Source organism: Strongylocentrotus purpuratus, unplaced genomic scaffold, assembly GCF_000002235.5.
Source record: "Strongylocentrotus purpuratus isolate Spur 01 unplaced genomic scaffold, Spur_5.0 spur5_scaffold_11, whole genome shotgun sequence".
In the NCBI taxonomy this organism is placed as follows: domain Eukaryota; kingdom Metazoa; phylum Echinodermata; class Echinoidea; order Camarodonta; family Strongylocentrotidae; genus Strongylocentrotus; species Strongylocentrotus purpuratus.
Window position 1 is genome coordinate 19,094,076 of NW_022145596.1, and position 25,538 is coordinate 19,119,613.

At 36.8% G+C, this 25,538-nt stretch overlaps 1 protein-coding gene and 1 long non-coding RNA gene across 4 annotated transcripts in view; one reads left to right on the plus strand and one right to left on the minus strand.

Moving 5' to 3' along the window:
• The first annotated feature begins 782 nt into the window (after positions 1–782).
• Positions 783–25,538, plus strand: part of LOC100889572 (rho GTPase-activating protein 7) — a 90,863-nt gene continuing 66,107 nt past the window's right edge. The window contains exons 1-2 of one of the 3 annotated variants that reach the window (XM_003723338.3): positions 783–2,278; positions 17,267–17,338. In XM_003723338.3, the coding sequence (XP_003723386.1) occupies positions 2,149–2,278; positions 17,267–17,338 (202 nt within the window). In that variant the 5' untranslated portion in view covers positions 783–2,148. Of the gene's footprint in view, positions 2,279–14,635; positions 14,782–15,091; positions 16,568–17,266; positions 17,339–25,538 lie in introns of those variants that run through there. The other 2 variants (XM_030980861.1, XM_030980860.1) reach the window with 2 other exon arrangements.
• LOC115922268 lies at positions 21,219–22,698 on the minus strand. The gene is made up of 2 exons (XR_004063397.1): positions 22,399–22,698; positions 21,219–21,902 (listed from the first exon to the last, which is right to left on the minus strand). It is a non-coding gene; the product is annotated as an uncharacterized LOC115922268 (long non-coding RNA).

Genomic DNA, 25,538 nt, shown 5'->3' on the forward strand with positions numbered 1-25,538 from the left:
CTTTTTTCCTATTTTTCTCCTTTATTTTCTTCCCATTAAATGAAGCTACAGAAAAGTTAAAAGAATTTTTAAATGCAATTGTGGGATTGGAATTCAATGATACCGTCTAGCCTTGATAGCTCTGGTCATTTTTAAATCTGTGGCTGAAACCACAGATTTGTGTGATTCACTGGTTTCCATGGAAACATGAAGTTGTGGCCAGGTTATATGGAGTCTTGAATACAGGATAATTGCTCTCGAAGCTTATGCATATAATTGCATACAAAATATGGAGCCTACAAGAGCCAGCCAATGGGTGAATGGAGATTAAAAGAGATATTTTGAAGAAGAAAAGTTATTTTTAAAGGTTTCCCTTTCATCATATAGTATCAAACTTCTTCCTCAATTTACAAATGAGTTAGTTTTAAATTTTGGAGAAAGAATCTGTCTTTATGTGCCATTTACATACTCCAAATGAATAAATAAAGGATTTTAACAAAGTTTAGTTATGAGACGGTCTTTTGAGCATAATTCTCATATTCAAAGGAGTGGGGGATAGGTGGAGACAGAGATAGAGGAGAAAGAGGAAGGAAAGAAAAAGAAGTAAGGGATGATGGGAAAAAGCTTATCTCCTCGTCATGTTAAGCTCTATTGTTGGGCCAGTTCCCATTGTTGGTCCCCATCTTCGCGTGAAAATACTTCCAAAGCAGTGGAGACAGGTGGAATGGCACTTCATTCACTCATGCTCCTTGGAGCGTGAACCCACAACCAATTCATAGTTCCCGGCATGGGCGGGTGAGCGGGCACTGCTAGCTGCCAAAACCAACTTCCTCCATGACAAGTGGGTGAGAAGGGGGAGAGAGCAGGAGAGAGAGACACTTAAAGCGGAGAGAAGAGAATAGCTGGAGAAAAAACACCTTGCCTTTTGAGTGGAAGGGAAATCTTTATCCCCTTCTTTTTTATCCCACTGGCCCCAGCTATTGTGGAACGTCCATGTCAAAGCAGACCGCATTATAGTGCAAAGAGCTCTTTTTGTTCTCCTTTATACCGGCTCCGATACTCCTTCATACCTTTCACCGGTATAGTGAGTACCCAAACAGTTTGGGCTGAGTCCTTCTGTGTATTGATAAGCATACACAGTGGACAACATTCCAGCAGCTACTGAAAGTTTTATACGCCTCTTGTGGGATAGTTGGCTTGGCGAGGAACACCAGGAACTTTACCTAAGTAAGACAGGAGGGGGTGTGTCCTGTCATCAAGCTTGTGGTACGTTACTTCTTTCTTCATCATCGTTATTTGCTGTTCCAGTCTACTGCCCGAGTATGAAGGATTGTTGAGGGGACCCATTGGAAACAGTCAAAATGCAGACTATGGCATCATAAAGTAAAGCTCTGTCTAGTACCAGACAGACTCTCATGGAATTTGTGCCATTTTGGCTATTTCTAGGACAACTGAGCTGCTGAGAACTTAGATCTGAGGAGTAATACCATAACAATGCCTATGAGTTTTGTAATGACATTGTATCTATCCGAGGCCTTCAAGTAATAGAGACACTACAAGGCAAACCTGACGGTGATTCACAGTCTGCTATGTGGACATATGGAAAGATAACACCAAGAGAGCAAACACCACCAAGGATATGTTGGAAAGATACCCACCACATTTATGCCAACTGTGACCATAGGGATGTAGCTCACGTACACTACGGTGGAATTTCCTCTCCATTGTAGCTCCTCGCACACATGGTTTAAGTTTCCCCCAAAGTAAAAATTCTCAGGCACTCTGCCTTTGGTTCTGAAACCAGAACGACCAAGCTCAAGTTCCACCCAGTTAGCAATAGCAAGTGGGAGTGTCTCTTTTCAGTTGTATTTATCATCGAGCGGCGTGAGAATACCCCGTCGTCACAAGACCGAAGTCCTTCATTATTCGCAGCCTAGGGATCAACGATAGAACCTCAAAGATTATAGTTCAGCCAAACCGATCCAGGATTTTGGATTTGTGGACATTGGTTTTGGTGGGCACTGCTTATGACTCGTTTTCCTGCATGCAAATGTGTCTATGAAATTCATGTTGGAGGAAATTTATAAATCATTGTGGAAAATTGGATCCATGTTTGGAGTCCAACAAAGATTTTAGTTGAGGAAATCTTTTGAATTGGTTTAAGATGCAATGTTCCTGTCCTGTCGTGAGAAGATAGAAACGGACTTACTCCTGCCATGCAAGTGTTTGCCTGTCTGGAAGATGGCATCCTATAAAAATGTTCGTTTTCTGAAACGACTTCGCATGCGCTACATTGCTGGTAAGATCAAATTTAATTTGTTAATCATTGTGTAAGTGTGCCATCTTTGATTCATAATGAAATAAATGTCTTTTGAGAAGAACTTGATTGTTCAATTTGTTAGTATTTCTGAACTGTTTATCATGGAATGCGTTGGATATATTTGTACTGACAATATTCATTTTTGCACAATACACAACTAAATTATTCATTTTCTACCTGTACAAATCAGGACATATTTGTACCATTTGTTTTGTATTCATGAATATTCATGTATGTTTCATTTAAATGTAAGTGAACCTTTGACAAATTCTCTTTGTTAACGAAAGTTTATTAATTTTATGACAGGAAGTCGTGTGGTCAAATTTAATTAACAACATGACAATTACAAAAAGCAGCACATGATCTAAAATCAATATTTCGTAGAAGAAACGCTTGATCCGGATTGGAAATGTAGTCTAACCGGGCAAGAATGTTTCAATTATATGTTTGCATCAATCAACACAAGGGAAAACCAACAAACAATATCAATAAATCAATGTCTACACACGTGGGTTAACATGACTGTCGATTCATTCACCTCTGTGGCTCTCTCTTCTTTGTTTTTAAAGATCTGAGCGCTATATGTACATTGTGCACCACATATTACAGAATGCATGCATATATTCAAGGGTAAATAGTGCATCCACATAGTATTAATTATAAATGCAATCTCCTTGCTTTAATTTTAGCCTGTGATACGTGACTAACATGTACTTGAATGGGTGTACTTGATCTCAAGGACATGTCGAGAACCGGACAATGCACGTAGCTAAATTGATCTCTCTTGTAACTTTGGCTGGTATTTAACCACACGGCATGATGTGCATTATTGAATTGTTCTCGCTGCATACACCTGTATGGTCTAGGTAGAACAGCTTGATATAGATCTATCCTGCATGTATATATGTAATACAAAACATGTGTGACTTTGTGACAAGGCTAATCGTGCATGGTCCACCTGTGTTCGGTTGTATCAAGGTTAAACTTGGAGTCATGGAAATTTGAGTGGGTGGGAAGTGTACTTTTTAGAATAAACTGAATAGTACCGGTACATCCCTATATGTAGGCCTATGAGGATCAGACACGTAGATCTATCGTCTACAATATAATTTGTCTTCAGTTTGTCCTGGTTTATCTATCAATCTTATTATCCTTATTGTACCTTTTTTTAGGATGTCTTTCTTGTCCTGTAGTTCGGGACTGTTTCTCTTTTATTTCTGTATACCCCCCCCCCCCTTTCACTTACAATAAAATCTCCCCCCTCCACTTACATGGACATGTATGTCCTGATCAGACATAAAGTAATAGTTTACAAGGTAGTACTTTAAATCATCGTCTGTTCAGAGTCAATAGGCAAGGCCACACTAACTTTTTTTCATAGGGGGTATTGATCACACGTTTTAGGGTTTCCATGCATGCATAGGGCCCCTGTTTCATTTGTGATATTCAGGGAGTTCAAATTTGGGGGCCCATGAATGCTGGATGCCTGCTAGTATCGAGCCCTGCAGAAGGACGTTCACTGATGATAAAGGCCTATAACCTCCCTGCCACCAGTTCACTCTTCATGTGGGGGGGGGGGGGGGGGACGATCATGACCCTCTAAAAATGTAGACTATGCAAATTATTCATTCGGTTTCATGCTCGTCTTTGCCAAGGGGGGCAAAAATGGGTCTAGCCGAAAGTTTGGAATATTTGTTGGCGACAAGAGAGTAATTATCCGGACACGCTTTTCAATCTCACGGGTGGCGAGGGTATAGACCCATCATTGAGTATGACGAGAAACACTCGGAAGGTGGAATGGAGTCTGGGGAAATTTCCCTGGTTGGGGTAACAGCACAGCAAGAGTCCAAGCAGTGAAAGTATCAGGTGACTTCAAGTTTAAGTGGTTGTGCCCTAGATGCTGGTCTACAACACGTACTTGAAAATATCTGTCTAGAGTGAAGCATAGATAAGCTCAATGTAGAGATGAGACGGTATCCAAATTTTAAGAGATACAAGTATGGCAAAATGAATTGTAAAAAGTAGTCACTTTTGTTTTCATCACAATCAAACAAACAGTTTTCATTTACATCATGGCATCGGACAATGATTTGTGCTTGCAATCTTATTTACCGGTAGTTTAATTTGAATTGACAAACCCTTGTATTCCTGAATTAAAAAAAATTAAATTAAAGAATAAGATGAGAAAGATCAATCGGTGTTGATGTTTACATCATTTGTTTAACGCTGTCTTTTACAGAGACAGAAGGTAATTTACCAGGACGTTTGCCTATGTGATGCGATCTGTGCTTAATCTAATGCTTCATATAATTGTAATAAGTATCAGTGCTACTCCAATCTTGTCATATTCTGTAAATAGGAAATTAAATTTCATTATGTGTAGGGAAAAACAACTAATTATTTATTCAAGTTTGGGATATGACCCGACATAGCCTTGCTGTGCCAGGAATATTTCATTTGAATCCTCATTGTGATCATTTGTGTTGATTCTTAAACTCATTTTGATGGGTGCGTTGAATCGAGTGATGGTTTGACTTGATTGCTTTTAGCCTTATCCGTGATTACATCAGGTTGGGCGCATTCAAAGGTCATGAATACCGTGGTATAACATGTGCATTTCTCCCGTTTGTTTTTTAAACATATTGGTGCATTGATAGGGTTTCTGTTTATTATAGCTGGGAGTTCAGTGTACTTTCCTTGAATGTTTTCTGCATTATAAAGACTCCATACACTGGTGCTTATTCGTAAAGTTTAGGCATTGATATTTTTTTAATGTGATTACTACAGTGATCACCGATTCTTCTTGATCCGGCTCGCTTATCATGAGCTGTCTTGATTGCTGTGACGATGGGACTAATCAGGGATTAAAATCCTAAAGATTTAGATTGCCGGCCTTCCCATTTGGGATAAAATGTCTTCAGATGTCTCCAGGGTTTGATCAATGTAAAAACTGTTAGGAATGACATTACAAGTTTTTATGTAAATTTTTGAAAGTACAAACGATGTACATGGAAGCCTAGAGGTTGGGGGAGGTGGAGAAGGATTTAAAATTCAAGCTAAAAAGGTAAGTTCTGGTAAATTGCCTGAATTGTAATGCATTACTAATGGATGGTTCCTGTACGGAATCATGTATGGGAACAACATAATTCAGTAGCCAACATGTACCAGACTTTGCCTGTGATGTAAGTCGGTTACTTTCCATTATAAATGTGTGTTATCTATTCATGAGACGCAGACAGTGGACATCTACTGTCTCCCTGAACAGACAAGATACTGTTTGTTGTTGTTTGGTTTCAATGGCGTTTTCCATCCTTGTTGGATGATTTTCATCATGTTTCAATGTCAATCACTTTTGTTGCCTTAATTGCCTTTGCCTACCAATTACTTCTTGTCTAAGCTTCTATAGGAACATTAACGCTGGCCCCTTATCATGATAAATGTTTGACTAGAATAAAGAATGAGAATGAGCTCGATCATGTGATGTTATTCCTGTCATCACTGTGTGATAGTCCCAATGGATTATAGTTGAAGGGAAAAGACAACCCCCTTTTGGCCCACCTTAACTAGCCGATTGAAATCCCCTTTTTATCCATTGGCAAAGGCCAGGGATCCATTATTTCCTTATCAAAGGGAGAAGAAACCCCATCTTTCACAGCTCAGGCTTTAATTCCAGAGCCAATACGGATTAAGACTGACTTATGAAAAGGGATAGGGGTTTGCGGGATTAAAATGGGAGGAACGCTGACCCGCTAGAGATTATAGTGGAGGCTCATCACTCTCAAAATTGTTATTGAAGTTGAACAAAGAGAGAGTTGCCTTTTCAGCCAGGTGTCATCTTAGGCCCGTTTACACACCCCAAACACTGTTTTGAAAAATTATCGATGTTGGAGACAACCATTTATACACTACTGCCAAAACCCATAAAAAAGTTGCTGTATGCAACTACCAGAATGTGAGAAAAATTGATGATTTTTGGTTGCAGTGTAAATGTAGCTCTTGCCTACTTTCACATAGGCAGGATATGTTCACACGGAACGGTCATAGTTTTAAACTCAAAGTTTGCAAAACGTCAAGATCTAAAGTGGAATATGTTAGATCTTGGAAGATAGATGCAAGGGAATACCTTATCAAAGTAATGTTTAAGTTGCGTACATCTCTGTACTGGTCATTTTCCATCCATATCCCACATATATTTGCATGTTTTTTGTGTATTATAATAATGATGAAAATGTGTTGCATGAGACTGGTGATATACTCAACAGACAGAGTCAGGAATAAGCTGCCTTACATAACAAATACTAGCAAAGGATAAATTTTTATTAATAATGAATAATGAGGAGAAAGGCGTACCTACACTGTAAATGACCTGTACTTTTTAGGATCATACATATGACTTGGTAACTCATGCATAATATTCTTTATCATTCATGTTGTTTCCTTCGATCGTCCCCACATTTTGCTTCCTGCCACTCCTTTGACTCACTACAAAAACAAAAGGAATTCAAAGCTTTATCACAACATAGCTTATGAATGAATCACGTTTGATCCCCCCCCCCCCCCCCCCCATCCCAATTGCTTTTTTTCCCCTGGAGAAATTGGAGGAATTATTCCAATCACAACCCACATCCCCAAATTTATACATGTGGGACTACATCAAGAACATAATAGGCTAAGCATGGACCTGGGCTAAGTCTCGACCTTTACTCTCTATATTTCTCCTCAAGCATAACATGTATCCCTTGTATGTGTTTAATGAAGCAATGAAAGCCCCTTTGTTAGGAGCAGACAGTTCTTTGCTGGCTTGGTCATTGTCTTCGGTCAAGAACCACTCTGTCTTCGAAGAAAACAGAAAAATGGATCATCAGGTGTCATTACATGACCCCATTGTTGCCTGTTTCCGGTTTTCAAAAGGACTTGATGAATGGATGGGGTTTTAGTCTTAAAGGGATCGTTTAACAATGTTAAATCTGAGATACACGGCCCTACGTGTTATCAGTGTCTGTGATATGGTGTAATATTGAAGCCCTAAAAAAATTGCGCTTCAAAATGATCCAGAAGTGCCTCAAAAAAGTAAAAATCTTTGAGTGACCGGTTTTACCATACTCGTTTTCCCCAATAGACTGTAGTGTTATGAAAACCGTCAGGCGAACGGTTTTCAAAATTTGTAATTTCAATCATAAATATCTTGATAATCAGACAGGCGATCGGCTTGTAAAAGTCATGGGGTTCCTGACTGACCTAAAGGTTTATAATTATCATTGCATCATAAGCTAAATCCAGAATGTTATTTCAGAATCTGAGACAAAGTTACCGGATCCCTTTAAGGGAGATTGGAGGTTGTGACAGTCGACCACAAGCTTTGTAAAGTCAAGATATTTTTAGAATGGAAAAATCATGACAAATACTGTAAAGATACCGATACATGGTTATCAGACCCAACAGTATTTCTCATACCTTCATAGTACTAATAGATGAAAAGCTATAAGCAAACATTGTATTATTTTGTAAAATGGATTTGTAACCCGATTCCTAGTCTTACTTTTACCAAGGAGGTACCTTCTTGCTTTGACCAAGATGTTGGCATGACATAATGGCCTGACTCGGACTCCAAAAATATATTATAACTTCCCAATATCAAGCAAAGATGGTCAACTTCATGACTAATAATAGTGTTGGGGTTCTTGACCTGAGGATTTTTATGTCTGATTGACTCTTTTGGGTTTGTTACAAAGCGCCTCAAACCACATTTTATTCACCGGTTATGTCTATTTATCCAGTGTGTTATTGTACACGCTATGTGGTAGGTAATCTCCCTCAACCAAGGATTTACATGATGAGACGAGAGAGAGAAAGAAGAGGAGGGATGGAGAGGGGGATGGAGAGGGAGATGGAGAGGAGAAAAGGAAATGGAGAGGGAGTATGGAGTCGTAGAGCAACAGAAAATGTTGAGAAAGATGAGGAGAGAGAGACAGAGACAGAGACGGAGAGGGAGAAGACAGATAGAGAGAGTGAGAATTGAAATAGCACAGAAAAAAAGAAGAAATATATTTGTGGGGGAGTGGACGAAACTGACACAAGAAAGAAAATGACTGAGAAAAGGATATGAATCAACATGCATTGAGGAGAAAAGGGTAGCATAGATATGGTTATCATGGGGTCATTGACCTCTTCAAGAAGGGTCACCGACCTGGATAACCATTAGACTTGACATAAGACCACAGCCAGAAGGTCATAAGTCACTCTATTGACACGACCCTCTGTTGTTACATGATAGGAAACAGAATTTAACAGTAGCCAGCCATGACTTGTTCTGATAATTGAGAGATATTGAGGGACAACCAAAAAGGAAACAACAAAAAAATGATTGGCATATATATATATCTGTGATTAGGATGAGATTAATATTCTGGTTCCAGTCGCTATTTCCTGTCCTTTATCAGATTAGTGGTCAGAAAAATAAATGTTTGTCGACGAATAATGCCACCAGAATACAAGGTTTAGGGTATCAAGTGACATTATGGTAGCTAATAGGCAAAAATTACAAAATATGATATCAGTTCGCTGATAAATATTTTGTAACTTATGTAAATTATATTTTGCACAGTGGAGAAAGGAATTAATATAAGATAATGTAATGAGAAATGGAAACATGTAAAACTTGTAAATCATATCCTAATAATGAATAAATTGAATTTGTTCATTTTATTTTTTAATAAATGTTGTTGTTCCTCTCTCTCTCTCTAAATGTACTTCCTCTCTTTTTTTCATATCATTGTTCCGCAAACCTTAACAATTATGGAAATATTAACTTGTTGCATTCACTTAATGGTGTAAACATCTTATCTGCTGGCATCCCTAATATGCATGCGTAAACACAAATACGCACAGACAAATATCTGTTTCACATATTAAACATGTAAACAACATATTTTTATCGTTCCATAGAGTATTCCTTCTTATTTCAACTTTCTATTATGCACCTTCCAGAGCTATTTTAAATCCAGTACAAGCACAAAAGTGTTTATTTTATATTTATAACCTCTATTCACTGTAACATATATGATATTCAATAGCGTTCCTCCTTGAACCACCTTGACGTAAACAAGAAAATGCTGGAGGGATGATGACGAACAAGTCCCCTTTTTTTCTCACCCTGAATAGAAGCATTGTGTGATGGATGTCATGCTACTTGGAAAAATGAAGGAAAATACAGATTTTTTTCTTCTTCTCAAAATAGAAATATCTGATAAACACATAGGAGAATGATGGAACAGCATCGGAAGGGCATAAATGTATGTTGCAGTGAAAGAAAACACATTGGAGTGGAGAGTAGTTAGATTTGGTGAGGTTTAAAAGAGCTCTGAAAATTATAGCTCTTTTGAAAATCTTGAAACATTTTTTCTCATACTGGAATGTTGTTTTCGTTATTTGGAAATTTCCTCTAGCTAATTATTCGGTATGTAGGGCCTTCATGCATCTCTACACTTTTATTCTTTCTCTTCAGAAAGAAAGAATTTTGTGTTTATTATAAATGCCTTGTTTATTACAAATATTACATTGAAGAAGAAAGACAATTAATTCCCATCTTATCCTCAAAACGTTATTTTCTCATGAAATAAACTTATAGCAGTTTCTCATATTCTGGTTTTACAAAATTGAAATTTTCCCAAATAAATGTTGATATAGATTCTCACTGAATTCTCACAGGACCCCTAAAGATGTATTGCAGCATCCATTTGAAAAACGCTGGTACAGTGTAAGGACAATGAGAAATAATTAGGTCATATTCATTGAAGGCTCTGCATATGTTCCTCCCCAGTATTGTCCAATTCTTACTGTATACATTTATTGTCCTATGTGTATATATGTCACCTAAATCAACTTATTAAAAGGATAAGATACATGTACATGTAGGTCGGGTGTACCATAGTCTTTGCTTTCCTTATCTTTGTAAATATTTGCCTGTACGTGTTCCGGAAAGGTTTGTGGACAAGGGCGATATTCATATGAATTTTAGATGCCTATCACTTTTCAAGCGTGTTCCGCACCATATTTTCCTCTTTTTTTTCTTATGATAAAAGGCCTTACTAAATTATTCAGTAGTGTAATCATATAGCTGTATCCAAGTTCTGTTTTATAAGTTATTATGTAGGGATGTATAAAATCAGCAAATACTTGATCCATCCACACTATCTCAAATTTCAATACCACTTTTTATCTTGGGTTCATTCAAAGTGAAAGAAACTAAAAAATGGGTTGTGAAAAGTTGTTGTTCCTAAATTTTTATTCACTTTGTTGTTCTGTAAAAAAAAAAAGTGCCAGACCTTTTTAAAATGTTTTACTAGCACTCATCAAGACCACTCAACGACTGACTCTCTGATAAGAAGCCTTTATCCACTGTTATTCTTAACCCCACTCATGTCTCTCAAGAAGGCCTAACTTTACAAACAGTGAGATGGAGATTTGGGATAAAAATCCATCCATCCAGAATATGGCTTGAAGCCTGAAAAGGGGGGGGGGACAGGGTAAGGGAATCAGGACACAGGATTTGTTTTCCTTCTTTTGTTGATCAATGCAAAAGTTGTATAACGTAGGATCATGTTTAAAAGCACAGTATACATTAACTAAACCTAGAAATAGGGCGTAATAGGCCAGATAAAAACATTTCTAATTGTTACTCGAAGTATACAAGTATAGCGCTTAGATACTTTGTTGGTTAATGATTTATAAAAACACCGTTATTATTATTATTATAATACTGTACTATTGATCAGTCAAATACAAATTTTATCAGAGATCTGGACACTTTCCCTGTATTTTATACAGATGTTTAAATATTACAGAAAAGGTTATTCATTCAAGCTTTTCCTGTGTGTCATACAACTCTGTATGTATTACAGAATAGGATATGAATAATGATGCTGAAATAAACATATCTGTATTCTGTAGATTCTTAAATCCCCAAGTCTTCATTTTATTACAGATGTGTTTGTAATTAGGAAAAGGATATTGTAGGAATAATTCATTGGAATCAATAAACGGATCTCTAATTTCTTGAAGTCCTGAACCATTTCCTGCATTTTACACTTATGTGACATCGTCAAAAGATGCGAAGGTCAGGGTCAGTAAAGCCCTGGATATCCTGAGCTTCCTGCAGTGATGTAGAACTAGAAGTATGATTCAAGCAAGACATGTCATAGGATATCCTTGTACATTACTTGAAGAAACTCTTCGTCGAAACCGGATCAGGAAAAGTGATAATCCTGATATTCACTCTGAGTAATTGTTAGTTTCATTGCAATCATTGGTTATTGTTTCTTGTTAGGATGACAAATCATCTTGCAATTCCTTTTGCCATAGTTTGTTGTTAAAAATGTGTTCTTCTTTAGGTTTTTTCTGATCTAGGGGAGACAACTATCTTCCCTTTCTTGTAAAGCTCAATTCAAGATCAATCAATCCAAATCGTTCTATTGTTCATTATGTGAAAATGAAGATTTTACATAGGATTTAGATTCCAAAATTCAGTACCGGTATGTTTAAATGCCTTTCCTTATTATTCACCTTTTGCACAGTAAAAATATTAGTTTTTTACTTGTACATTTCAACAGCATCTCATTGTTTACAAGTAAAGAAATGGGATTTAGATTCATGGCATTCTGAAAAAGACAGTAACTGCTACAATTACATTCAATGATCTGATGTGAATTGAGTATTCTAGGTTGCTTTATAATTGGTTGGATAATTTTCATAGTCTTCCTGGTTTTTCTCCTTCCTCATTTGAAATAGGGTATTAGCTCTTTTTTATTCTCAATTATATGAATTAAATATTGCCCTTCTGGCTTCAAACGGGTCATATTATGATACCAGTAAATAATTAAATGAATCAGTCATAAGACAGTTACAATTTTTCTTGGAATTGGATTGCGTGCATTTATACCACCTGCAGAAATCAGTCTACATAACCTTATTCACAGTGACGATGGTTTTTATGGCTTTATCCATGACCGATTGGTCTTAAGACAAAAGAAAATGAAAGAAGTCACAATTTATTAATTTCTCAAGGGAATGATATTGAAAAAGATGGAAAGTGCATTCGGTCATGTTAATGACAGTCACTGATGCCTGACTGTGGAAAAAACAGTTAGTTATAATAATATCTGTAAAGCATCTAGAGACTAGCATTCTTCATTAAATTCTATATAAATCCAGAGTTATTATTTATTATTTATTCAGTAAACCATTTTGCCTTCTAGATTTTGGACATAAAAGTGTCACTTTGCTTGAAGCATCTTTAGCCTTTTGGCGAGAGAGAAAAAAACAAACCTACAAAGTTATTTTGTTTTCCGCTAATCCACTGTGGCCTTCTGTACCCCACATTTTCCTTTCATAAACAAGGCTCTTCTCTTTGAACTTCCGTTAGCACTTTTAATAACGTGAACAAAGTGCCGAATAGGTTCCTACCCACGACCCCATTTACATGTACATGTAAATAACTACACGATGTAGTACAGGGTCGCTTATTAAATAAAGGTGATTATCTACTAGAGTACACAAAATGTTTCCTGTTTTAGGATGAAGGTCACTTGCCATTGTTTTAATTACATGCAGAGGAGTTTTTTTAGAAAAACAAAAGGTCTCTGCAGAGGTGGGCTTTTTCGATTTTTGTTTTGTTTTGTGTGTTTATGGATAGTTGCCAAGCAACTTCCAACAAAACTGTAGAATGTGAGAAAAACAATGTTTTTTGGCTTGTGGTATAAAGGGATCGTGTAACAATGTTAAGTCTGAGATTCACGGCTCTACGTGTTGTCAGTGTCTGTGAAATGGTGCAATATTAAAGCCCAAAAAAAATTGTGCTTCAAAATGATCAAGAAGTGCCTCAAAAAAGTAAAAATCTTTGAGTGACCGGTTATACCATACTCGTTTTTCCCAATAGACTGTAGTGTTATGGAAACCGTTTGGCAAACAGTTTTCAAAATTTGTAATTCCAATCATAACTATCTCGATAATCAGACAGGCGATCGGCCTGTAAAAGTCATGGGGTTCCTGACTGACCTAAAGGTTTATAATTATCATTGCAGCATGAGCTAAATCCAGGATTTTGTTTCAGAATCTGAGACAAACTTACCGGATCCCTTTAAATGCTGCTAGTGTGAGGTCAAAGACCTTCTGGTTCTCATCATAACATGCATTGTAGGATAACTGTAAATGCAATAAGGATGTAAGAGCTACATTACTGGTATGTATTTTAAATGGTACTGTAGTAACAGCACTCTGCCTTTCTCGACATTGTAGCGTACACAAGGCAATGAATTCAGATTCTAAAATGCCCCTGCCTATGATGATTTGATTTGAATTCTTATTTTAAGCCCTACTTACTACTTGAAGCTACATCCTCCCTCTAAAACAATGCCTAAGCAGTGCCTGTTGGTCCCACATGATCCCCTTTTCTCATGTTAATTTAGAGCTGATTTGATGAGATAACCTGTCAGTTACTTTTCAGGGAGGTCTAATCCCCCTGGCCAAACTAGTGCAGACAGGCTTTAAATTCTTATTTAAAGAATAAAATCATCTGTTCAGAGCCAGAAGGGCACTACCTCTCATTGAGCAAAAGTTCACCTCTCTTCTAAAGTTCTGCCTCTCATCAGACTGACATACCGTGTCACCTTTACAATCAATTTTTTGCCAAGTATGGTATTCAAAGAAAAAGTTTGATCAAACAAGAGTCATGTCTGCTGACATGTATTCAAACTTGACCCAAGGGCAATGGGGTTTGCCCACAAACTTGTGGTTAGCGGATGACTGACAGATATCATTCAGCTGCGAGATATGGCACCATCTTTCGCCTTTACGTCAAGACTTTGGCAGAAACAGGACCTGAAGAATGCAAGCCTACATTCATCATGTCAATGCTCAGAATGTAGGCTGACAGGAAGTCAGGAACCTAGAACTGGGGGTAAAGTTGCTTACCCCCACCTGAATTTGTTGGAAGCCACATGAACATCATATAATGTTACCTTATTGAGATTCATGTAATTGAAAATTTGAATAGAGCTTAGTTTTTTTTAAGGTTGATTTATATGTAAAAAGCATTGTAGGAGATAAGGGGTGGAGGCAGTTTGCTTGCTTTTTTGGATGAAAAAAAATGAAAACTTAAATTTAAAATCAGATGGCCTATTTTCTTTCCGACAATGAGAAATTTGTGGCTGACTTGTTAGCCATTTGAGCTGGTACCCCCTAATTTAACTTGATCATGTGATGACCTGACAGTAACCACGCATCAAAAGAATGTGGTGGTTCATGTTTGTGTAACGGAAAGGAACATAAGAGACTGGCCCACCCTTATATGTAGTTTTGTAGAGTGGCTTGGAATACTGGTCGATGATGAAAGAGGTGTTTTGTTAGTACTTCAAGTTCCAACCCATAACATTTCCAGTCGTTCACCGACCTTGTGATTCATAATGATACGATTCGGAACACTAAAGGTTGGTCTATTGCCCTGTCTCTCTTTCTGTCTCTCACCCTCTCTTCCCATGAATGTGTGGCTCTGCCATTATTTATCTTTCTGTTATTTTTCCCGGTTATTGTTGATAGTGTGAAGTTTGTGGCAATCAAAATATCCTCTCATTGCACGTTGCACTTGGCGTCAGAGTCAATAAAAGCTGACACGGTTCATGCCGTTCAGGATTGGCGCGAATCTGGCACAATACTACCCATGCTCTTCAGCTAGCTCGCTTGTTTGTTCATGTACTACGTAAGAAATCAAGAACCTTTGAAATTCTCTCTCTCCGGTCATGTCATAAAAATTTGATGACCCTCTTGATGGCTTTCTGATTACATAACAGGAACTGAAGTGCATGACTTCTCCAGCTGCATTGAATATTCATTGCCATACATACACCAGGTTATTAATAGGAGATTGAACGGACCGACGGAGAGCCATTGTTGCAGGCAGTGACGACAAGGACGATAATTATCTTGGATCACTCGATATCCCTGGTTACTTCGCTCAGCAATGGCACCAACAAGCAGGACTATTGTTTGTTAATTTACTCTGGGACTAATTAGCAAGGCTTGTTGTTCCATTCTTGGATGGCAGCTATAGTTACTGCAGTGTGGGTCCATAGCTGAGGATCCATTTACAGGGGGACGACTCTGGGAGGGACGGACGAGATAAGACCGTGTTGGTTGCCTGCCTGTCAAATAGACCCTGATATCGACAACATACTGTCTTGTTTCTGGTCCTGCATAGTCACGGAGGAAAGATAGATATGAAGTGAAGTGTTTGCTGTCAGGATTAAAATGTCTTGCTCACTGTTTACAAGAGTTAAAACTGTAGCAGCCAGGAAGCGACGGTTTTAGCTTGAGACCAAGGGATGGGGGAAGCGTGTGGCTGCTTCTACAACCTAACCCAAATAGCCTAATGACGCTTACCGTTTTGCAGGACTAGCAACGTGCTCGGTTCAAGTTTGGCGCGAACATGTTTGAAATAGCATGGACCAATTCCTTGACTGAACCAACTTGGTGACTGGATCCCTGGATTCATATTGAAAATCGTTCCTTTGCTTAATTTTTATCTTGTGTATGCGACTATGTGCATGGACTCTTCAAGTACCTGCAAGTACATTTTGTACAGGATTCAATACCATTTTCCAGCTCTTTGAACTATTAAAATGTTCCATGTTGCGACTAGCCAGATTTCTAACTAACAAAGTGCATGGATGGTCTAAAGCAGACTAGCAGATATTGTAATTCATTTGAATAATCGTCTGCATTATAAAAAAAAATGGCCTCCAGTAGACATAAGGCCATTTTGTAGAGGAGATATTGCTCAAGATGTGCATCGTAAAAAGAAGCGAACAAAACAGAGAAGGACGTCTATTTCTATGCATGGTCCCAAACGTTTCTTTCATCCGTTCGGATATCATGTCAACAGAGCAGAAGACAAGCCCCTATTTAGCTTCACTCTAGTGGCCTGCGAGCAAAGAAAGTTTTGAAAGCAAAGGACTATTTTAAGGAAGAAGTGATGCTTGAAGACAGAGAAGTCTCTCAAGAACTGAAGGAATATTTACTCCTTTTGGGGGAGAAAGATAAATAGTGGTTGTTTTTCTTTGAATGTATTCTCTAAAAGCTTGGAAAGTTTGTAAGACTTTGTGATGGCTCTCTACACTGAAGGACACGAGCCCAGTCGAGTGGCTCTCTTTCTCGAAGCTGCGCTCCTCAAATGTCCAACAGGACTTAATCGAAGGCTGGTCAATTTTAAAATAAGAGGTAGTTGACTTGTATCATTCAATAACCTGTCTGCATAATGTCTACATACAGTGAGGGCCTTTGGGAATCACATTAGCAATAGTGATTAAAAAGGCTAGCTAATTTGAAGTATGTAAATTCTTGCTGCCTGTTGACTCTTCTTTCTCCTTGTTTATTCAGTGATTCATTGAATAAATACTGACATTTTATTCATTCCTCTGTATTTGTTCAATCATGTGAACTAGATTGTCTTCAGTATGTCCCTAATAGACATTTGTTTTATATGATTTTCATTGAATATTTTGCAAAGGATTAGCTAATTTGAAGTATGTTCTTGCTGCCTGTCGACTCTTCTTTCTCAGTATTTATTCTGTGATTCATTGAATAAATACTGACATTTTAATCAATCTTCTGTATTTACTCAATCATGTGAACTACATTGTCTTCAGTACGTCTTGGCCTCCCAATAAACATTTGTTTTATATTACGATTTTCATTGAATATTTTGCAAATGATAATAAACAACAGTTTATTCATTACCCCAAAAAATCATGTATTGTCATCATTTTTTTCAGCTAACACTCACAGATAAGATTGGGAAATTTGTTCTTGTTCGTTGAATATTTAGACTTGAAATCAATGAATTATCTGTTCAACTATTGTAATTTGTTCTTGATCTTCTTCTTAATTTTACTTATTTTTCTTTGTGTCTTGCTACAGAAATTGAGGCTGCAGATACATGCCAATGGCTCAGAGCAACAGGATTCCCACAGTATGCACAAATGTTTGAAGGTAAGTGCTCTTCAGTTTGCAACTGATCTCAAAATGGTCCAAAATAATATTTTCATGAACAAGTTTGGTTAAAAATTGCTGTGTAGGCCACAAATTGAAACTTTACTTTACCCCGAGTGCATGTATACACAAGTTTATTAGCAGAAATAACGATTCCAAAATGGATGTATATATGTATTCATTCACGTTAATCCAAAAATTAACATTCAGAACGAAAAGCATGATTGCAATTACTTGGGAAAAGTCAAATTCAGACCATTTCAATAGCCTTGTGCGTCACCTATTGAAAAGTGCAAACATTCTGAAGGACGTATTGCGTAATCCTACCAGGATTTCTAAGGGACATACAATACAGTATTAAAATTGCAATAGAGTTAATTTGGGGGAAATAGCTAGATGCGATTGTTGTGAAAGTAAATGTGTGTTGTGCACAGTAGTTATAACTGACTACAAGTAATTCATTGTTGAAATAGTTGTTACATATATAATTTATATATACATTGTGTTTCATATTGTACTGTTGCCCAGGTCGAAAATCCCATAGAAACCAGTAGAGAAAACCAGTACAGATTTCTAACGGTTTCTAGTGGTCAATTCTCTACTGGTTTCAATATGGAAAGTGGCGCTTTTTCCATTAGAAACCAGTAGAAAAAAAATCGTACTGGAACCAGCAGAAGACCAGTAGAAGACCATTAGCAAATCCTAATGGCACCATTAGGAGACCAGTAGGAATCCCAACTGGAACCATTAGGAGACCAGTAGGAAACAAGTACAAATCCCCACTGGAACCAGTAGGGGACCAGTAGAAATCGATATAAAAACCATTAGAAGACCAGTAGAAAAGAAGTGCTGGAACCATTAGACAAGTAAAAAAGAAGTCATGGAACCATTAGGAGACCAGTAGGAATCCATACAGAAACCATTAGGATACCAGTAGAAAACCAGTAGAAAACCCCAATGGAACCATTAGGAGACCAGTAGGAATCCCAACTGGAACCATTAGGAGACCAGTAGGAATCCATACAGAAATCATTAGGATACCAGTAGAAGACCAGTAGAAAACCCTAATGGAACCATTAGGAGACCAGTAGGAATGCCAACTGGAACCATTAGGAGACCAGTAGGAATCCATACAGAAACCATTAGGATACCAGTAGAAGACCAGTAGAAAACCCTAATGGAACCGTTAGGAGACCAGTAGGAATCCCAACTGGAACCATTAGAAGACCAGTAGGAATCCATACAGAAACCATTAGGATACCAGTAGAAGACCAGTGGAAAACCCTTATGGAACCATTAGGAGACCAGTAGGAATCCCAACTGGAACCATTAGGAGACCAGTAGAAAACAAGTATGAATCCCCAATGGAACCAGTAGGAGACAAGTAGAAGACAAGTAGGAATCCTCAATTGAACCACAGCATTGGTTACATTACATGGTTGACATTTTTTTGATCAGTTTAAATTCTACTACATCAATGCACTTCCAACACAGTACTCCTCACAAAATCTGCCAGCCCTTGTTTGTTTTTTTGTACTTTAAAAGGGCATGCTGGTCTGCAAAGTAGACACGAAAATGACAGGAGCTGGCATGAAGTTTGCTTCCAACACAATTAACTATTTTCTTGAGGTTCAGCCATTTCTCTCGCAAACGTCTGTTAACAAAAGACATCACAATCAGGTTGGGTCATCTTTATCATATTTAACACTTAACAGTGTATCCTTTAATTTTCTGTCAGAATATCATACATCATATAGTGATTACAATGACATCAACGTTTAAAAGCAAGGTTAACAGCTTAAATGAAAAAGGATTTTTTTTTTTTTTTACACATTTCAACAACAGAAGAAGAAATATTAAAAAAAACAATGTTAAATTGGCTAATTATTGTCTAGAAATTATGGCCAGTTTTAACAAAGAGAAATCAATCTTGAAAATTTGGAGTAGATGTTTAAAAGAGTAGGTTTGGCAATTTGCAATAGTTATCTTACGGTAGCCATCATGAGTAGAAACAATGAGAAATAGTTTTTGCTGAGAAATTTCGTTTGTAATTTTCCACCATGGAGAATAAGTTCATTTGCACAAATTTAAGTACTTCATTCATGTATATTAAATAGAGAATAATTCACAAATGATTATGCAAAGCATGATTTTGACCTGTAGATTGTCATAGTACATGTAAAAGATTGATATGAAGTTGCAGCAATTGGAAATGTAATATTGTGTACTACATAATATAAGCCTACTACATTCACAAGCAAAACAAATTCATTTACGGTCTTACTATTTTGACAAGTGCTGTGATATGCTGTTCATCAATAAATGTAACTTGATAGTACAGTGTATTATGACAAATTATGACAAATCGATAAACAAATGAAATATGGTCCATATTTAAGAAGGGTTTGAATTTAAAAATGAAATAGATTTCATAATTACGAAAAATATAAATGGTGCATAATTCTGGAATTGAAAAAGGGGCGTTAATAACGATATTGAAATAGGGTTCATAATTCGGCAAATGAAATGGTATTATTTTGAATATGAAATAGGATTCATTATATTGACGGTTCGTAATTCCAAAAAGGATAAAGGGTTCTATTTGCATTTTCAGAATAATAAACTTTTGGAAGTATATTGAGCCCTATTTAATTTTCTGAATTATGAACCATATTTCATTTTTGGAATTACGAATCCTAGTTCATTTTCAGAATTAGGAATCCTACTTCATTTGTAGAATTATGAACCCTTTAGAATTTATAAAATTATAAACCCTCAGAAAACGACATATAACAGTTCAAAGATGATTTCCTATCCATATGAATACATGTACTGTACATAGGTCATTTTCGTATTGTAATCAAATTTAATGAATACGGTAGGTCCTTGTTAAGTGCCTCATTACCAATTATTAAATTCACCTGTTACGAATAAATGTATTTAAATAGTCAGAATACAAATTGAATACATTACGTGTTGCTAGTACTATAGGTAGGACAAACATTATGTCTTGCCCTACCTAACAACACATAATGTTTGCATATCGCATTCTGACTATTGAAATACAATTATTCTTAATAGGTGAAAGAGATAATTTGTTCCGCGGCACTTTGATTTGATTTATAACGAAAATGGCCTAATCACATTATGTTACATAGGGCTTACCCTTTACACTTTTTAAAGGGAAATCCAACCTTAACAGACAACTATACTTTTAAAAAATAGCAAATTAAATCTGACAGAAAATAAGGTGGTTATGGATTGTTGAAAGCTGTAATCACTAAACCTAAGGGCATTTTAAATTGGCTGAATCGGTAATGTCAGTATGACGAGCTGCTGGACTACTTTCCCATTTATTTCAACACACAAAATGATTTAAATATTTTTTTTCTTCAAAATGTATGATTCACGAGTGGCTTTTCTATGTAGAGGACCTGTAATAATGTGCTATTAATAATATATTTTGAGTAGTTCTCAAAGGGAGAAGGCACTTATAATAAAAAGAGAATTTATTATATTTCATTAACAAATGGGAGAGTTGTCCCATGACTACAGGTGTAATAATAATAATAATAGTGGGCTCTTGTGTAGCGCTCATGTCAGTCAGATTTGAACCTCCTGGCGCTCCCGATTATTACCCTGGCTTTAGCACGGCTGCCATACGGCGCTCTAGCATTTCATTGAGATATGCATGGATTTAGTGATCTCATATTTATATATTATCACAAGTCCCTTTATATTGGCCCGATTTATTTCAAACTTTCGCCTTTCTATTTCTCTTATTTTTCAGCTTCCATTTCAATGAACTTATTACAAGGGTTGGATTGTCTTTTAAAGCTCGTTCAGATATGCTGGAGTTGACATAAAGTTCTATATGCTTTACATTTCTATATATTATAATACAGAGATCACTGAATATGCGCAGTCCAAAATATACAAAAACATGTAGGTCCTTTGTTACCGTTCTCTTTAAACATAAAACAAAACTGCAGCATTTTTGGAATTTTTTGGGCGGTTCACGTGCCATACCTGAATAAAGTCTTAAGTGCTTAATATTGGAATCAATTTGTATTGCATCTACCTCATTCAATTTTTCTCTATTACCAACTTATATAATTTGCCACAGGTTTTTAGGAATTGACATTGTGATATGAAGGGGGTGGGGTCGAGTATGAGACTGATCTACTACATAAGCATTATGAAACAGGTCTACTTCATAAATAGTAATAACAAATTTATGCAAATACAGAGATCTTTTACCCAAAGTGTTAATATGTATGTTTGTAAACCCTGGAATTCATTAAAATGGCAAGTGACATGAATGGGCATCTCAGTTCTACATCTAAGCTATTCAGGTTCGTGGCTATAACTCACTCCCCCCCCCCCCCCACCCATCTCTCTCTCTCGATATCTCTATAATGAAGGGGAAAGTAACCTCTGTGTGTGTGTAGACCTCATTTTGGAAATATTCCTCTTCAGCTTGGACTCATGGTTTAGATGTTGGGTGGAATCTCCTGTATAATGCAAGTGCTGCTTGATCCAGGGTACATACACGCAAAGAATTCTAATGCATGAATATAGAGCAAAAAGAAAGGAAAACAAATTAAGAAAAACTTTTATCCATTTTAAAACTAGAATGTAAACAATGAATTAAATAATGAATTCTGTCAGAAAAGTGCAGTTTCAAAGATTTATCAGAAATAAAATAATCTCTCATTGCTCACAAACATAATATAAAACATACCTTTGCATTTTAAACATTTGTTGTCAATGCAAACGTGAATCAGGATTTTTTTGCAAATAATTATCAATACAATTCTAGTTTGCTGATGAGAGTAGAATCCAAGCTCTATTGCTAAGGAGGGAAAAGAACACTGTTTGAAACTCACAAAATATGGTCGGTTATTGCAATATACCTGCAGGTTTTAGTGATTTAAAATTAATTGAATTTTATATATTTGAAACTTAGGAAAAATAAGCATTTCGAATTATAGTGTCATGATCAGGGAAAAATTAAAAATATATGTACAGAAATAATACAAGTACATCTACACAATTACCGATAATGGCTTCAACTGTGTCACGTGGCTGCTGAATGCTGATCCAGGAGGTTGAGAGAAAGTAGCATTTTCTGCATGGTCTCACGTCAATATAGGCCTACTGTGTCCACAATATGCTTTGAATCCACTGTTTGGCAAAAGATGTCAAAAGATGCCTACAATTAATAAGAACAAAAATAAAGTTAAAACAAATTGAACGGTTGATGCATGTGCAACACACATACATGTAGGCCTACTACAAACTTCTTTGTACAGCCTGCGGGGGAGGAATTTTGTTTACCATTTACGGGTCTAGCTGTTTATTTCCAGATGACGGCTTCTGTTTATATTGTGCGAAACTGCGAACACACCATAAAGTGATTAAAGCCCCCTTCCCCGCTTGTCTTGAAATTAGGGTGCGTTGCAGAAACGGAGTACCGCCTTAACGCACTCTTTCGGGATAAACGCGGGGGGGGGGGGATGGCGGCTTGTCTGATTATCAAGATATTTATGATTGGAATTCAAAATTTCAAAAAACGTTTTCCCCAATGGTTTTATAACACTACAGTCTATTGGGGAAAATGAGTATGGTAAAACCGGTCACTTAAAAGTCAAAGATTTTTACTTTTTGAGGCACATCATCAAGTTCATGATCATTTTGAAGCGCAATTTCGTTAGGGCTTCAATATTACACCATATCACTGACACTGATAATACGTAGGGCCATGCATCATAGATTTAACATTGTTAAACGATGCCTTTAAAGCCATGTGTAGGTGAATGCACAAACTTGCATCAAGATCTAACATAAAAATACATGGATGGGACAATACAATACATTTCTCATCTTTGCGGCAGGCGTTGAAAGCACTCCTAGTAGACACGATCATACATTAATTACTACGTTTCAAAACAGAAAACAGTTACTGCACATACATGTATTGCAAATAAATTAGGTAAATCTAAGACTTGCCCATATTGAAGAATAGCTGTTGAGGATAGGAATGGCTGTCTTGCTGTCTCGTGTGTGTGTCATAAGGCATGGCCTGGCTGAGTACACGCACACACTGCATGCATTGATTACATGTGCACACACACACAGTGCTAGTGTAGCCCAGAGAGATGCCAGCTGTGCATGTAGCCGTTTAAAAAAGGCGGCAGTCGCATTTTGGGGTTTTGGGGCTTGTATAGTCTTGATCAATATTGCAGACCTTACAGGGCATATGTCAAGATGTACGTTGCACAATCTGTAAAATAAAACTATTAATATAATGACTAATGACATTTTAGAGTTTTTCATCCCTGTTTTGGGGTTTTTAAATAAATATAGTCAGACTGATTCAGAGGCGGCGCTAGATCTTACTGATTTATATTTGTTTCAACTGGTTTTCAAATCCATTGACATGGGCTCGATCTGCTGGTTTGTACAGGTTTCTAATGGTAATTGACTTAAGATTTTTACACCCATGTTCAAACCATTAGAATCTACTGGTTTCTATCGGATTCTAGTGGTCTTCAAAACCGTTAGGCTCTACTGGTTTTGTAAAGGTGTCTAATGGTTTGACTTAAAATTTGTGCATCCATGTTCAAACCATTAGATCTTACTGGTTTTTATTGGTTTCTACTGGTCTTCAAACCATTACAGTCTACTGGTTTGTTAAGGTTTCTAATGGTTTGACTTAGGGTTTTTACACCCATGTTAAAACCATTATATTCTTCTGGTTTCTATCGGATTCTAGTGGTCTTCAAAACCATTAGGCTCTACTGGTTTTGTAAAGGTGTCTAATGGTTTGACTTAGGATTTTTACACCCATGTTAAAACCATTAGATTCTTCTGGTTTCTATCGGATTCTAGTGGTCTTCAAAACCATTAGGCTCTACTGGTTTGTTAAGGTTACTAATGGTTTGACTTAGGATTTTTACACCTATGTTAAAACCATTAGATTCTTCTGGTTTCTATCGGATTCTAGTGGTCTTCAAAACCATTAGGCTCTACTTGTTTTGTAAAGGTGTCTAATGGTTTGACTTATAGATTTGTGCATCCATGTTCAAACCATTAGATCTTACTGGTTTCTATTGGTTTCTTCTGGTCTTCAAACCATTAGGCTCTACTGGTTTTGTAAAGGTGTCTAATGGTTTGACTTATAGATTTGTGCATCCATGTTCAAACCATTACATCTTACTGGTTTCTATTGGTTTCTTCTGGTCTTCAAACCATTAGGCTCTACTGGTTTGTTAAGGTTTCTAATGGTTTGACTTAGGATTTTTACACCCATGTTAAAACCATTAGATTCTTCTGGTTTCTATCGGATTCTAGTGGTCTTCAAAACCATTAGGCTCTACTGGTTTTGTAAAGGTGTCTAATGGTTTGACTTATAGATTTGTGCATCCATGTTCAAACCATTACATCTTACTGGTTTCTATTGGTTTCTTCTGGTCTTCAAACCATTAGGCTCTACTGGTTTGTTAAGGTTTCTAATGGTTTGACTTAGGACTTTTACACCCATGTTAAAACCATTAGATCCTACTGGTTTCTATCAGATTCTAGTGGTCTCCAAAACCATTAGGCTCTACTGGTTTGTAAAGGTGTTTAATGGTTTGACTTAAGATTGGTGCATCCATGTTCAAACCATTAGATCTTACTGGTTTCTACTGGTCTTTAAACCATGACAGTCTACTGGTTTGTAAAGGTTTATACTGGTTTTACTTCACAGTTCCTCCTGATCACCATTAGACTCTAATGGTTTCTTGAAAACCAGTAAAACCATTAGAATGTCTCTACTGGTTTCTACTGGTTTCTAAAGGAATTTCGACCTGGGTGAGAAGGAAATAAATGTTAATAAATACAAATACAAATACAAAATTCATATTCTTAACGGATATAGGTGTGTTATACACAGTTTTCAGATTGAGGAAATGCTACCTGAGCCACTTGGTTTGCTTCATGCAAAAATGTCTGAATTTAATTTTTAAGGTTAGAAAGAATGCAAAAACCCCAGCGGCAGTCCCAGACATCAAATAAAAAGTGCACATTTATCAATCTATACTCTCCTGAAAAAGCTCCAAACGTTTGGTAACTATTATTGCCGGTCTCATTCATATGGAAGTTCATCAATACCAGATATACTTTTCAATCACGGTAGCTGTGCTTTGTGCCTGTT